The following is a 16,756-nucleotide window of genomic DNA, read 5'->3' as shown; positions in this document are numbered from 1 at the left end:
TATGTCACTCACATGGAGCACGTTCGCAGCAGTAATGAAGTGAAACAGTAAAGAAAAATTTAAAGGAAAGATAATTCCTGACCTTGTGGTAAATAAATAATAAAAAACATAAAGCACATATGTACATATGTCAAAATTATGAAACTTTAAAAAAAATAAATACTATAAATGGGAGATGGCAATGTAACCACAAAACAATTTGAGTCCTATGTAACCCAAGGACTGCCTGTATATGTAAAATCTGGGGTTGCTGGTACTCATGATTTGAAATGAGGTGTTTTCTTTTAAAAACAAACAAACAAAAGCCAGAATGAAGACACAAGAAGCAGAGGTAAAAAATGGAGATAAAACTGTCTGGGATTTCCAAAGTACTCATCCCAGTCCAAAATTAGAATGTATTGCAGGCCCTGGATTACATGAGCTAGTTGCAGGCTGATCCCTGCCCCTCCTCCCTTATCCCAGGGGCATGTTGGAGGCAACCAATAGATGTGTCTCTCTCACTGCGATGTTTCTCTTTGTCTCTCCCTCTCCCTTCCATTCTCTCCATAAACCAATGGATAAAATATCCTTGGGTGAGGATTAACAAAAAATTAAAAATTAAATTTTAATTTAAAATATGAGGTGGTGACATTTTAAACAATAGTTCCTATATACTGGTTTGCAAATCACTGAATGCCCATGCATAATAATTTATTAATCAATCATGAAGTCAGAAAAATAATAAAGTGTTACTTTTTTCATATTGCTGAATTTAATTGGAAGGACCATCCTTTATTTTTAAGTACTTTGTATGGAAGTATAGATAGTAATTATCAATGAAGTGTTTATTTACACAATGGGCAAAATTAGAAGTTGACATCATTACATCAATAAATCACATTTAGAGTTCTGAAATTTAAAAGCATAGAATCACTGATTTAAACTTGGCTTTTGTTCTCATGTTGGATAATCTTTTTTATAATTTATTTTCACACGTTATTTCTGAAGGCATTCCTCCTGTGTATTTCATGGTGCCGAGTAAGTGATGAATTATAGCTGAAGGCTTTTCCACATTCATTACATTCATAAGGTTTTTCTCCAGTGTGATGTCTTTGATGTTTCTTAAAGGATGAATCATGCCTATAGGCTTTTCCACACCGTGTGCATTCATATGCTTTCACTCCTGTATGAACAATTTTATGGTTGCTAAGGTGGATCCTCTGCCTAAAGGCTTTCCCACATTCTTTACATTTGTAAGGTCTCTCCCCAGTATGGATTCTCTGATGATGTGTTAGATATGCTCTATGACTAAAGCTTTTACAACATGCAGTGCATGCATAGGGCTTCTCTCCAGTATGAATTCTTATATGTTCACTTAGGTGTCTAATTTGTCGAAAGGTTTTCCCACATTCATTGCACGTAAAGGGTTTCTCTCCAGAATGAGTTCTCAAATGTTGGATCAAGCTAATGTTCTGGCTGAAAGCTTTCTGACATTTGTCACATACATAAGGTTTCTCTCCAGTGTGAGTTCTGTGGTGCTGATTAAGAGAGGAGCGATGTCTGAAGGTTTTGCCACATTCTTCACATTCAAAAGGTTTTTCACCAGTATGGATTCTCTGGTGGGTATTAAGAGATGCACTTTGACTAAAGGCCCTTCCACATTCCTTACATCTGAAAGGTTTCTCACCAGTATGAATTCTCATGTGTTCAGTAAGATGAATGGGTTGCTTGAAGATTTTTTCACATATATTACATTCATGGGTTTTTGTTCTTATGTAACTTGTTGGATGACTAATCAGATCTAATTTGTATTTGTTCTTCTTTCTCAGTGTGTCATATTTACAGTACCTCTGTTCTATAATAACATTTGAATTCATAATATTTTCCCCAAATTTGTTAGTTTCTTGGCCTCTCTTTTTGTGGAGCAAGATGGCTTGTCTTACATTTCTTCCATTGGTGTCCTGATGCCTTTCTAACTCATCATACTTGGAGACTTTTCTCAATGTGGAATCAATTACATCATCCCTCACGAACCTTTCCATCATAATGCCTTGATATAACTGTTCCTGTAAAATGTCATTCTTTGCAGTTGATGTACTGGTTTCTGTTTTACTCTTCATGTCTGAAAGAAATGGAAAAAATACAAATAACTCAAATACTTTATGCTTTGAAAACTCCATTACTATAGAGATTCAGATAATAATACATATAAAGTGCATGAGATTTTCATTATATTTAAATATGGTTATGCGTCCTGGAGAGGTAATGGGAAATTAAATTAAGAATCAATAAACAGTAAAAGTATAATTTTATAAAAAGAGTAAAGTTTGAGCAATTTAGTCCTGCTCTAATAATATTAAGTAATGAAATTTCTGAGCTGTCTTTTAATTGACAACTACTTTAAGAAAACTATCTCAGAAAAATCAAAAAGATGTTCCTTCCCCCACTCCAGCAGCAGCCAGAGACACTAATTCAAAAAATAATGTTAGAACTAAGAAAATTCACAAGAACACTGAGGTGTCTTTTATTAAAACTTACATATTGTGCCGAAACCGGTTTGGCTCAGTGGATAGAGCATCAGCCTGTGGACTGAAAGGTCCCAGGTTCGATTCCAGTCAAGGGCGTGTACCTTGGTTGTGGGCACATCCCCAGTAGGGAGTGTGCAGAGGCAGCTGATCAATGACTCTCTCTCATCGATGTTTCTAACTCTCTATCCCTCTCTCTTCCTCTCTGCAAAAAATGAATAAAATATATTAAAAAAAACAAAAAACAAAAAACCTTACACACTGTTCTATTTCCTGTGCTTATTAATTTGTCCCTGGAAGTGTTATTTATACAAAGAAGACTTGTAAGAAACCCAGACTATATTGCTGCTGTTACAATGTCCTATGAAAATATCCTTTAACCTTTAAAATTTTGACTGATTTTCTTGGGCCATGGACTGAAGGGTTTGATTCTGGTCAAGGGCACATACCTCATTTGCAGGCTTGATTCAGGGGGCCTGTAGAAAGCAACCAGTAACCAGTTGATGTGTCTCTCTCACAACAATGTTTCTCAATCTCTCTCTCTCTCTCTCTCTCTCTCTCTCTCTCTCTCTCTCTCTCCTCTCTCTCTCAAAATCAATAGAAAAGATACCCTTAGGTAAGGATTAACAACAACAAAAAATAAAGTAAAAATAATAAAATTCTGACTGGTTTTCTTACTTGATAATTTGTTGTACCCATTATTAATACCTCAATTGACAGCTTTGTATTCCTAAAAGGTATAACTTCTTGTAAAGATCATTAGTATTTCTAAATTCTAAATGAATAGATGCAAGAATAGAGTCTACATTCTGTAGGTCCCCAATTCTGGTCTTGAATAGTGGGGAAGAGAAGTCAGGGAAAGACAGAGAAGCCATCTATATCCCCCTCCCCAATTCAGTATCCAGGCCTGAAGCAGCCCAAGCTAGGGAAGAAGAAAAGATTTAACTTTGAATGAAGTTTCACTGAACTAAACATTTTACTAAAATCAGACTGTTATTACTTAAAGGGACTAGACCATTTATGGGAACTCTTTGAGATTTTACCCACAGGTAGGGAAATTGCAATTCTTATTATTCTTTTCATTATTATAAGTTGAAAAAGAAAACCCAAGAGAATGTACAAACAAACACAATGAAACAAGGTGGTTGGCTATAAGATCAATATACAAAATCAACTGTATTATTATACCTGGAACAAACAGAAAACATAATTTTTTAAAGTATACTATTTACATATGGAAAGGTACCACCTGCCTTGGCTCACCTGTATTGGGATGTCCCGGGCCTTCTTTCTCTGTTATCCATGGCTCTTCTCCTTTCTCCAACTGAGAAATCACCCTAGGTTTGGAAAATTCATATCCTGCTTATGCAGTAAAAAAAAAAAAAAAAAAAAAAAAAAAGTATGAATGCTTATGTTGAGGTCTAAGAACCATCCCCAGAATTAGTTTTAGTCCTAGGAAAGGACCACCTCTGCATGTTTTTCTATTTTAGCTCTACAAAGTAAAAGAAGGAGAATCAGATATGGCCTGACTTGATTTTCACAGGAATAAGAGAGAACCCAAAGCGAAGATCCAGGGAATCCATGATATTTAACAATTTAGAAATAATGGCTCTTGTGTAATGAGCAGTTTCTGGATAAACAGCCCATCCTTACCCACTGAGACCAAGTTCCTGTAGTTCTCCAGCATCACCTCTCGGTACAGATTCTGATGAGCAGGGGTCAGTTGACCCCACTCCTCTTGGGTGAAGTTCACAGTTATGTCCTTGAAGGTCAACAGTTCCTAGAATATAAAATACATGGCTTTTGCCCAGCAAAACATGGCTCCATGGTGAACACTGACCTATGAACTAGGCAGTCATGGTTCGATTCCCAGCTAGGGCATATACCTCGGTTGTGGTTCAATCCCCCGTGTGAGATGGGCAGAAGGCAGTCAATCAACGATTCTCTCTCATCACTGATGTTTCTATCTCTCTCTCCCTATCCCTTCCTCTCTGAATTCAATAAAAATGTTTTAAAAATAAAGTAAAAACATTTTTTAAAAAACAGTTCCAGAATTGGTAAATATGTGTCCACATATGAAAGGCTCATTTTCTTTTCTTAACTTTCCTAATTTGTATGACACAATTTACTATTAAAAATTAAAATAAGAACAATGTGTTGTGGGGTTTATAACATGTAAAGTGAAATGTATTGAGATAATACACAAAGAATGGGAGAGAATAAATGGAAATATACGACTTTCATATTATATGTGAAACTGTATAATATTAATTAAAAGCAGCTGTGATATGTTTAAAATTTCATATTGCAGTGGCTAGAGCAACCACTAAAAACAAACCAAAGAATAGCTAAAAAGTCATTAGGGACACAAAATAAAATACAAAAAAAACCCCAACAAAACACTAATCCAAAAGACAGCAGAAGAGAAGGAACAAAGAATAGATGGGACAAACAGCAAACAAAGAATAAGAATATGCACTTAAATCTATCATATCAATGATTGTGTATATTTTTATTGATTACAGAGAGGAAGGGAGAAGAGAGAAACATCAAAGCTAATGTTCTAACCACTGAGAAAACTGGCCAGGATGATGCATTTTGTTTATTTTATTTTAATCTTTTCCCAGAGCTAAGTTTAAATCCCATCAGTTTCAATAAGTGTCAGGAAGTGAGGAATTCTAAAAAGTGGAATGCAGAGATAACCCCTTAAATGATTAGACTATTATTATTTCCACATTTCTCTAACTCTGGGATGCATTTCAATCCTATAAAGTATTAGCATCTGAATCAGCTGAGGAAACAGGGATTTTAAACAGCTAAAAAATATTGCTACAGATCACCAAGCAAGTAAATTCTCGAATTAAGTTCAAATCTTGTACCAACTAATTTTAGAATCCAAGTTCTGTACACTTAAAACTCTTATGTTCTTGAGTAACATCTGCTCTTTACTGATCTTCCTTTTCTGTTTATTCAACAATTTCCTCTGTCTCACCTATCCTTCCACCAGGGGGTGAGGACACCCATTCTGACACCCAGTTCTAACTCCCCAGCTAACGTGTGCACCTGTGCCAGACATTTCTTCTCTTCTTGATTCTTTGGCTGCAGTTTGATTTCTGCTCCCAATACACGAAGAGTCACCTCATTAAGTTCACACGTGATATGTGTACAACATTAAGAATGTCAGCCTGGTCTGTCTGGCTCAGTGGTTGAACACAGACCTATGAACCAGAGATCAGTTCAATTCCCAGTTAGGGCACATGCCCAGGCTGCAGGCTCAATCCCCAGTGTGGGGTGTGCTGGAGGCAGCCATTCAATGATTCTCTCTCATCATTGATGTTTCTCTCTCCTCCCTTCCTCTCTGTAATCAATAAAAGTATATATTAAATATATATATATAAATAATAAAAAGAATGTCAGAACTTTCTTCTCATTTACAAAATTTGTTTTTCAGTTATAAATACTAAAAAAATAAATGAAAAAATGAGGCTTATCTTAGAAATTAGCAACACAATGTTAGAGTTACATGGAGGAAAGTATAACTTCTATGAGCAAATAAATTGCTACCACCATTGCCATTTTCTGTACAAAAGCAATATTCTCTGAGCTCCCTAGGTTGAATTCATTAACCTCAACAACCTCCCACTCCAAGAAAAGGGGTGTTATGCCCTTAAAAACAAAAAACAAAAAAAAATGAGAGGAAAATTCCAACCCACCTGGAATTCTGCTGTCTGGACCCCAGAAGTCCCTTCATCCTTTAAACTTTCTCCCTGGGTCTCATCAGCACCCTGAGATAGCACAGCTGAGGAAGGAAAAGAGTCATAAAGTTTGCACTCCCCAAAAATCCCTAAAACTGCCTGCAGAGCTGCTGAATATGGCTCCTCTCACCATACATTCACAAAGAGGGCCATTTGGTCTGACTCAATCATACTGGAGGCTCCATAATGAGGAGCATCTGCAGTGTGTTCTTTTGGGCATTTGTGTTTCCCAATGGTCAATGCTGGTCCATAAGCACAGATCTACCGAGCCACTCCTTTGTTCATTTCCCATGGACTTGCAGGTATTCTACGGCCCACCTGAAGCATGTCTTTCCAGCACTAGTTTCCTCTAATCACCATCCTCTGTCTGTTGGTCTTGAACATCAATCTCAGACTATAATTGTCTCCTTTCTCTGACACTTTACAAAAAATCGTAGACATCTTTCAAGGCCCAATTCAATGCTATCTGCTTTGTGAAAATTTCTCAGATAAGCACAAGTGGAAAAAATGTTTTCTATTTCTTGTCTTCCAAAAAAACTTTATCATAGCATTTTCCTAGATTACCTTCTATTATGGGTATGTGATCTGGGTATGTGTCTGATTCCATCAATTAATGATTAGTGCCCTAGCTGGTTTGGCTCAGTGGATTGATTGAACCTGAAGGGGCCTAGGTTCGATGCCAGTCAAGGGCACATACCCGGGTTGCGAGCTCAATCCCTAATATGGGACATGCAGGAGGCAGCTGATCAACAATTCTCTCTCTCCCTTTACTTTCCTCTCTGAAATCAATAAAAATATATTTTAAAAAAATATTTAGCATTAGAGATCATTATTCTTTTTTCCATCTGTCAAGGTGCTTAGCAAAGTTCCTGCCTGACACAGCTAAAATACAATAAATATTGACTGAAGCTACAGTGTTAAAGGTATGAATTAAGAGATTACATGAAACACACAAATTTCTCTATCCATTTATCTATCCTGACCTGACCACTAACTAATGTGTAATTTTGGACATATTTCCCAATGAACTTATATTTCAAGGTAAAATAAGAGTAATTAAGCATGTAATTCTTCCTTCTCAGCAGATGAAAAGCAAAAACTGATATTGGTTTGAAGCTAAAATGACTGAAACTTGTGAAGAAAAACCATTGGGAAGGCTTAAGGGTGCAAAAAGCTTTGACTTTGCTGTCCACACTCAAAAGTCGCTGGTGGGGACAGTCTTATGTTCTGTTTTCCTGTCCTGTGTAGTACTGAGGACAGGAGATGGGAGCAGCATGGAGCACATGTCACCAAGAACCTGTGCTGAGAGCACAATAGTTAAGTACTGCCTGCTTGCGAGACAGCTGGTTGAGTACGTTTGAGTGCGTGCCTCTCTATTCTTCTAGACCAGTGGGGTTGGCAAACTCATTAGTCAACAGAGCCAAATATCAACAGTACAACGATTGAAATTTCTTTTGAGAGCCAAATTTTTTAAACTTAAACTTCTTCTAACGCCACTTCTTCAAAATACAACTTGCCCAGACCATGGTATTTTGTGAAAGAGCCACACTCAAGGGGCCAAAGAGCTGCATGTGGCTCGCAAGCAGCAGTTTGCCGACAACGGGTCTAGAGCAGTGGTTCTCAACCTTCCTAATGCCGTGACCCTTTAATACAGTTCCTCATGTTGTGGTGACCCCCAACCATAAAATTATTTTCGTTGCTACTTCATAGCTGTAATTTTGCTACTGTTATGAATCGTAATGTAAATATCTGTGTTTTCCGATGGTCAGGTTGAGAACCGTTGCTGTAGAGCCTAAGACCACAACATGAGGAACTGTATTAAAAGGTCGAGGCATTAGAAAGGTTGAGAACCACTGTTTAAGAGGAACAGCAAGGCAGGAGAGGAGGGATCCGGAAGCAACAATCCCACAGCCAGAACTCCAGAACTCTCACAGCTATCCCTTTCCCAAAAGCCACAAGCAAGACCCTCAGAGACCTGCTTCCCGCCAAGGTTCTCCCCGAGTCCAGAACAATGAAGTGTACCCATCTTTTGACACACAGATGAGATCTCCTAGCTCCTCATCCATTCCTCCCTTCATCAGTCTATTCTTACCTTCTTCAAACATCTTCGTCACATCTTCCCATAGGGGCACCCCCGCCTTGGCCTTCTTTGGATGGTGCAACTTCACCCAGGTGCTGGCCTCAGCGGGCAAGGTGATCAAGAGCTGCTGCAGCATAGCGATGTCCACCTGATTGAGCTTGTCCACTTCCTGTGAGGAAACGGCCAGAACCTCTGCTGAGGTCCTCCTCTGGTCACAGTCCCTGCCCTCAAGGCTTTGGCATGTTCCTGCAGCCCCAGAACCTGGGGCTCAGAGAGGCTAATGTGACTTGGACAACTCTGAAACACTGGCTCCTCTCTTAAGTACAGCCTCCCTGTGGGCAGCCGGTGGAGTGTAAGCCTCTATCTTCTTCGAGAGGAACACAGGCAGGAGAGGAGGGACCCAGGAGCACCCTCATACAGCCAGAATTCCAGAACTTGCAGAAATATATTTAGAACTGCAAAAGATCCAAAAACAAAGAGTTGGCATCCATGTGGGAAGAAGTATGATCAATGCTCTTGGACGTGGCTGTCTCCCAGTTCTCCATACACACACACACAAACAGCCAAACGTACACAGACATGCACAGATCCTGCCTTGACTTCCTCCCTTCAAAGCAACAGGCATCTTCTGCCCGGATATAGATTTGAAATCAGACAGCCTGGGTTAGAATCCTGACTCTTGCGCTTAAAAGCTCTAAGGCACTTCAGCTGAGCTTCAGTTTCTTCATCTATAAAATATTAATTGTATCTCATAGTGTTGAAAAGTTGATTAATTGAGATAATGTTGGGCAAACAATAAACCTTTAGTAAACATTATTATAAACCTTTTGCTGCAGCAGAGCATTATCTTTTTAAGTTATTTTTTCTTCTTTTTTTTTTTTTGAGAGAGAGAGAGAGAGAGAAAGAGAGAGAGAGAGAGAGAGAGAGAGAGAGAGAGAGAGAGAATGAGATTGGTTGTTCTACCACTGAGGATGGGACGCACAAACTTGGCATGGCGGGATGATGCTTTAACCAAGTGACCTACTGGGCCGAGGCCTCCTAAAGTTACTTAAAAACAAAAAACAAACACCAATTAATAAATCTCAATTCAAAGTTAATGTCAAGTATTTCAAATGACGGAATAATCATATAGCTGCATTTTCACATGGGCAAGTAGTGACAGACACGCCCACATAGATGCCTGGCAGCTAGCAAGTCCTTTTAAACTCTCTGTTAAGATGTATCCTGGTTTCAAAACTGTTACAATTTGGGGAAAGGAGTATGCCTACAAATGGAGGAAATGCAGTAAATAGTACTTCGAGTACAATTGAGGACTACTGCAGAAGTGTTTGTAACAGGCAATTTTGGAAAAACAGAACAAAACTCAAATACGCCCTCTGTCTCACCCCGCCCCTGTCATTTGAGCAGGTAGATCGCTCCTCGGCGATCAGGTCCAGTGTATCTGGAACCCCAAAATCAGTCCCAGCTCCCTGGAAAGGAAGCCGACCCAACTTTTTGAAGTTTGTGGGGGAAGGGTCTGTGGTGAATGAGCATCTCTTGTTTTCAGCTGTGACTGGTGCAAAGAAAGGGGCTGCATCAGGCGGATTGGAGCATGTGGGCAATAGCCTGCTTCTGAATATATATATATATATATATATATATATATATATATATATATATATATATATATATATAGTAAATGTCTTGTTACCAAAGTGGAGAAATTTATGAAACAGTCAATGACAGAGAAGCTTCTTTCAGAAGATGCCCCTTCTCACTCCTCCCAGACAAGCCTCCCTCGGGCTGAGGACGGGCAGGGTGGCCTCCTACTCACCGGATCCGCCTCGGACGCCGGCAGGACCGGAGATGGGGGCGTGAGAGCGCTCGCGCCTGAAGCTTTCAGCTCCAGAGGGTGTCTGTTTGGAGGAGGAAATGGTAACAGATTTCGTTCCTTCCCAGCCTTCTACAGACAAACCACATTCCCAAGCAAAACAATCCTTCTGCAAAAGACGCCCAACGTTCCCGTCGGCCTCTGGACTGGAAGTGGGTCTTCTTCAAATTCCCAAGGAGAAGGGCCCAGGGCGGGTCTGCTGCTCCGGATCAGATCAGCCAACGCGGCCTGTCCCCGCCGCACCTCTGGGAGCCGGGCTCTGGGCGCCGCCAAGGGAGAGGCTCCCTGATCCAGCTTCCCGCACACCGAGGCGGAGGCGCTTCGGTGCCGGGGCGGCGGCCAGGTCCTCCCGGGCCTCCTCCTGGGCCACAGCCCGACCTCTCCCGGCGCCCCAGCCTCGGGCGCGCCCCCGCAGTTCCCCCGCCACCGGTGCCTCCGCGCAGGCCCCAGTGCAGCCGGGGTACGGCCCACCCACGGCGGCAGCCCGGCAGCCCAGCGACCCCGCTACCCGCCCAGCGCCCGCTGGTCTTCCCGCGGCTCCACCCGCTCCGCCGCCGGCTCCGCCCACCGGGGCCGCGAGGAGCCCGCCGGCTCCAGGATTGTGGGGCGCGCGAAAACCCGGAACCTGGATGTTATGGAGCCCGGACTCTCCAGACCTAGGGGCAGGGACCACCCCAGTGGATATGCAGCGTTTCCTGACAGCGGCCCAAGAGACCGCGTGGACCGCCACTTCTTCCGGAGAGGAAGGAAGCCCCTTCTGTCATTCACTCACTCACTCCGGAGAGGAAGCCCCTTCTGTCATTCACTCATTCATTCATTCATTCATTCATTCACCGTCTTCTTAGTGCCTATGATCTGCCATGCATTGTCTCAGAATCTGAGGCTAGCTCTAACTGGTTTGGCCCAGTGGATAGAGCGTGGGCCTGCAGACTGAAGGGTCCCAGGTTCCGGGCACATCCCCACTGGGGAGAGTGCAGGAGGCAGCTGGTTAATGTTTCTAACTCTCTATCCATCTCCCTGCCTCTCTATAAAAAATCAATAAATTGTATTTTAAAAGAAAGAAAGGAAGGAAGGAAGGAAGGAAGGAAGGAAGGAAGGAAGGAAGGATCTGAGGCTACAGCAATTATCAAAATGCAGCCAGCTTTCTTGTACGTATATTAATTCCGGTGAGATTAAGCAGATAAATAGAAAAATACATAACAAATCTAGGTGATGGTAAGGGCTATGAGGAAAAGGGAAGCAGAGTATAGAGTAGGGAGTAGAGGATAATTAGAGTTCCACTCTGGTAATTGTGGGCTAGGATAATTTCACAAGATATTATTTAAAACACTTCATGTTTATTTAGTTTAATCTACCTTTTCCTTTGGCACCTTTATTCTTACTCTATTCACTGGCTTCGTCTGGGATAGTTTTCCTTCTGCCTGATGAACTTTGAATGTTCCCTGTGAGTGTGGGTGAGCTGGTGAGAAATCCTGATACCTCTTCGTGTTCCCTTCTGAAGGGTCTTCTTGCCTAGTGCTTGTTGCTCGATTGAACACAAGGGTGTCAGTGCCCTTGTTGGTGAGGGTAGTGGAATCAAAGTTGTCCTTCATTCTGAGCCACAAATAGCAACACACACACACACACACACACACACACACACACGTTCACACCACACATGTGCAGGTACACGGGCCCAAATAAACAGAGAGGCCTGAGTGTATCACTTGCACCAGAGTCACTTTCACTTCCCCAGGAAGCCATCCACACCAACATCAGCCAAAAGATAGTTCATACTGGAAGACAGGGTTCTGATGTGAGAACTAGCTGGGCTTTTCCAGGCTCTTTTCTTGGGGACAAACGACTTTTTATCACATGATATATTTGAGTTGTGGACCCTGCCCCTCACCCCCGCCCCCCCCCCCCCCCCCCCCCCGAGCTGTTGAGGCATCAATAGAGTTTGACCCTGGAGCATGGGAGCTGGAAATGCCAGCACCTTCAAGCCAGGCTGCCCAACTGGATTTGGGAAAGTCATGCCAGCTTAGTGCCTACTGTCCAGGGCTAGCAGTACTCTCCTTTCTCCTCTCTCTCTCTCTCTCTCTCTCTCTCTCTCTCTCTCTCTCTCTGTGTGTGTGTGTGTGTGTGTGTGTGTGTGTGTCCAGTGATCCCACTTCTGATATGTACTCCATCAAAGAAATGAAGTTCAGGGCACCAGGATTCTGATCCATATATATGACCTCCATGAAAGGGACTGGGAGACTAGAGCCCGGTTTCTGACCCCTCTCCACCAGGGAGGAAACAAGAGGACCAACTCTTCTGATTCCCACCTGTCTCCACCTCAAAGGGCTCAGCCTCGGGGAAAGAAGGCTGCATAGGTATATTCTGGGTTAGACCTGGGTTGGTATTAACTGACAAACAGCCAGAGCAGCGGAAATTCAAGAAACCATAACTTTTGAAGCTGAATTCCAATATGCTGAAACCATGCTTCAAGATTAGTCTGGTCATAAGAGGAATTTGAAACTGGAAAGTTTAGAGCTAAGAGAGAAGCAGAGATGGACTCAGAGACAAGCTCTTTATGCCCTGTGGGAATGGGGCTTGTCCAGAGCCGGCAGCAGCAACAAAACGTGGAAAGATGCAATGAAGAAAATGAAAAGCATGGCCCGCTCTCTTGATGATAATGTGGATCAGATGCTGAGAGAACAAGAAAGAGAGGGGAACCCATGGCCACCTTTATCAAGAAGAATAATGCCAAGGAGAACAACAATAAGAAAGTGAGACATCAGTACAGTGGCCCAGCACCTCCTCCCAACAGATTACCCATCTGTCCTGGAAACCACAGGGCTGGAGGCACAGACCCAGTGGATCTGAGCAGAAGCGCTTTTCCAGGCTTGCCAGCAGGAAGGCAATGGAGAGACTGGCCTACAGTGGAGTGTGAGGGTGTGTAACTTCTCTGAGGCTATGGGAGTGGCTGAAGGTTGTGGTAGTGGACCTAGGGCAGCCAGCTGTGCTGCTGTAACAGTTGTCTATGCTAATAATCAGGCGCACAAACATGAGCAATTGTTGAAGACTAGTTTTGACCACTGGCATTTGAGAAGAATATCTGAGACTTGACGTTTAGACTGAGGCACCTGTAAGATCTCAGGTGTGCCAACACCAGTGATGGCTGCTGACTTACAGAGGAAGCACTGATTTCCCGATGACCCACGATTTGTTCTTGTTTAGGTTTCTAATAAACATCGATGCTTGTAAAAGTTCACTCAGACTGATTTCTCCTTGGCATGCTTGTGGGAAGTAGCCTGGCACTACACTCAGTGCTGGTATTTGAAGTGTGTAGCCTGTAGGCTCAAGTCAGGACAGAGCCCAGTTCCACCTGCCAGTCAGTGGCATGGGGTCCCCCTGGCCAGGGTCCACGAGGAGCAGGGCAGCACAGACCCGAGTGTTTCCCTCGCCCTTGATGGCTAACAAGCTTTACCAGGCTCTCTGTCCTTGGTCTGACCACAGGCCTTTCCCATCTCTGCTCCTCCTCCCTTTCCACCCTCTCCACTTCCCTCTCCTTTCTCCCCTCTGCTAGGGAAGACCCTAACCTGTTCAGTTCCAATGTGGAAACTCACCCAACTGGCGGGCATCAGGTCTCCCCCAGATATAAGTTAGGAAGGCTATGTTTTTCCCTGTGGTCCCCCAACATGGTTGTTGTTTTTTTTTTGGGGGGGGGGGGGAGTTGTTTGTTTGTTTGCTGTTTTATCTAGATCTAGCAAAGAACTGCCTGTCACCCTTTGCGTGGAGCTGCTGCAGTACATAGCCATTCTAGAGGCTGACAGATTTCTCCAGGCAACTTCTGAGAGTCTAGAATCACAGCTCTCAAACACTGCCACTTGAACATTTAGTTAAGGAAACTCCTGTTGAGACAAATGAGCCCAAAATGCTTTTTTAACCACTAAAATCCTGGCAGTTACTCATCTCTCCCCCTCCACCAGCTAAAGAGGTTCACTTGCTGTGACTACAGCCCAATGTTCCTTCTTTGCCAGATTATCACCTCCACAGCACCATCTGTTCACCTCAAAACCTGTATGTGGCGATAAGAAGAATGAGTCATATTTCCACAGAGGTCTATAAACTCATTAGGAGTCTGACAACACCTTGGGTCATGAGAATCAATGAGCCCTTATGAAGTGGTTTGGTCAGCTGGTCGCTCTCACTCTGCTGGAGAAAGAGTCACTGGATTGGAGGCAGCCTGGGCCCCGGGCTGTGGAAACTTGAGTCTGTGCAGAGTGGGGGGTCAGGGTCAGTGAGGGGGAAGTCAGCCTCTTTCTGAGAGCTATCTGACACTAGGTAGGGAATCTACTGGGAGGCTTTGTGCTTTAGCTTGTCCTCATTTGTGTTAGCTGTAGATTCCTAAATGCCCATTTCTCTGGCAGGTCAGAGAAACATTCCCCACAGGATTACAGATTGCGCACTGCTTGACTCAGGAAGTTCTAGTTAAGCTTCTGCACGAGCTGAAGGGGAATTCACTTAAGGCTCTCTCACTGCAGAAGTGGCTGGGGTGCTGCACCACCTTGCTGGAGGTAAAGGTCTTGTTAGTGACCTCAGCTGAGCCACAACTGCAGTGTACCAAGTTCAGGTGCTTGATTATACAATAGAGCACAATTGAGGTGTCTGAGCTTTTAAGAGATGAGGCAGAGGATAAAGGAGAGGCCAATGCCAGGCAAGTTGAAGATCATGTGCTCAAATTCAGTATAACATGGTGGAAGCAGACCCAAGTGGGGCTGCTATCAGGTGGGCATGCCTAGCACCAGATGCTTGTTTACATGTTTACTCAATGACTTGTTTGTTTGTGGCCTCAGACTAGATGTTGAGGCTTAGCTGAACTTAGAACATCCCAAATCACCTGGCTTCAGCCGTTTGACCACCCACATAACTTTAGATGTTATTTCACACCCAAATGTGCAGTTTCAGTTCCTGTTTCCCCATAACATTAAATGAAAGAACAATCACTTTTACTTTATAACTAGAGGCCCCGTGCACAAAATTTGCAAACGGTATAAGTGTGTGTGTGTGTGTGTGTGTGTGTGTGTGTGAATGTGTGTGTGTGTGAGTGTGTATGTCCCTCAGCTCAGCCTGTACCTGCTCCAATCTGGAACCCCTGGAGGTATGCCCAACTTCCCATTCAGGCCCGATCCTACCATGGATGCCCCACTGCCTGTGTGATCTGGCCTAAACGGGCATTGAAACAGTCCTCTCACAATACACAAATGCTGGTTCCCAACTGCTAACCTGCCTGCTTGCCTGATTGCTCCTAACTGCCTCTTCCAGCCAGTTTGTTCACCCTCTAACAACTCCCCTGCCATCCTGAGCACCCCGTGAACACTCCCCTGCCAGCCTGATCGACACCTAACTGATACCTGATTGCCTCTAACTGCCCTCTCCTTCCAGTCTCTTTGCCCCCTACTGCTTTTCCTACAGGCCTGGTTCTTCCAACTGCAGTTCTCTGCAGGCCTGGTCTGCCCCAACTGCCCTCCCCTACAGGACTGGTTGCACCTAACTGCCCTCCCCTGCAGGCCTGGGTAACCCCCAACTCTCCTCCCCTGCTTGGCTGGTACCCTCCATCCCCCAACTGCCCACCCCTTCTTGGCTGGTACCCATCCCAACTTCCCTCCCTTGTGGGCCTTGTCACCACTCACTATCCTCCCCTGCAGGCCTGATTGCCCCCAACTCCCCTCCTCTGCTGATCTGGATTTCCTGGCTGCCCTCCCCTGCAAGCCCTTTTGTGGCAGCCATCTTATGTCCATATGGCTGTGGCCATCTTTGACCACATGGGGGCAGCCATCTTGTGTGTTGGAGTGACATCCAATGTATATATTACCCTTTTATTAGATAGGGTATGTGTTTCTTAATTTCAGTGAGGAAGGGAGAGGGAGAGAGATAGAAACATCAATGATAAGAGAGACTCATTGATTGGCTGCCTTCTGCATGCCCCTTTGGGGACTGAGCCTGAAAGCCGGACATGTGCCTTGAATGAAATCAGACCCGGACCCTCTATCCACAGGCCTATGCTCTATCTGCTGAGCCAAACTAGCTAGGGCACAATCACTTTTGATGTGTGACCACTCAAGTCTCAGCTTGGCTTGCCTAGTGGTGAACTAATGGTTCAACAGAGACTGCTTAAATGCTTTCACCAACAGAAGAAATGTCCAAAGCTGTAGAGGATTTTGATCACTTTATTTGGGTCAAAATACAATATCAAATGCTTCAGCAAATAACAGTTTTGTAGTTTCTTTATTTCCTTTCAAAAGAAACATATTTTATGTCATGCTAATTTAACCAATGGAGAAAAAATTTGTATCAAATACACAATTTCCATTACAGACTAGATGGTGAATAATTAAAAAAAAGTTGTAGGCCTCAGAGTTTGCTGATATGAGTGGCAGGCACGATATGATCCCTTTGAAGCACAAAAGCATGGGATGAGATCTTGTGCTCCATCCCTGACCTTCTTCACACTCAGTCAGTCTTTAGATGTAGGGACACTCACGCTTCTTAATCCAGAGTGCCAGACGGGAAAGCACGGAGT

General features: G+C 43.4%; 1 protein-coding gene across 2 annotated transcripts; it reads right to left on the bottom strand.

The window, feature by feature from the left end:
* Positions 1–146: 146 nt before the first annotated feature.
* ZFP69 (ZFP69 zinc finger protein) lies at positions 147–6,735 on the bottom strand. Of its 2 annotated transcripts, none has more exons than XM_084873229.1 (4): positions 6,218–6,735; positions 4,158–4,284; positions 3,768–3,866; positions 147–2,101 (listed from the first exon to the last, which is right to left on the bottom strand). In XM_084873229.1, exons 2-4 carry the CDS (start codon positions 4,189–4,191, stop codon positions 969–971), a joined length of 1,266 nt encoding a protein of 421 aa, XP_084729355.1. In that variant the 5' UTR covers positions 4,192–4,284; positions 6,218–6,735; the 3' UTR covers positions 147–968. The 2 variants fall into 2 exon arrangements, with proteins under 2 accessions (XP_084729355.1, XP_084729356.1); XM_084873230.1 differs by having other exon boundaries at positions 3,768–3,863; positions 6,218–6,731.
* Positions 6,736–16,756: the final 10,021 nt, after the last annotated feature.

The sequence above is a fragment of the Pipistrellus hanaki genome (genome assembly GCF_964339955.1).
Source record: "Pipistrellus hanaki genome assembly, chromosome: 2".
NCBI lineage: Eukaryota > Metazoa > Chordata > Mammalia > Chiroptera > Vespertilionidae > Pipistrellus > Pipistrellus hanaki.
This window is presented reverse-complemented; position numbering and strand designations above follow the sequence as displayed.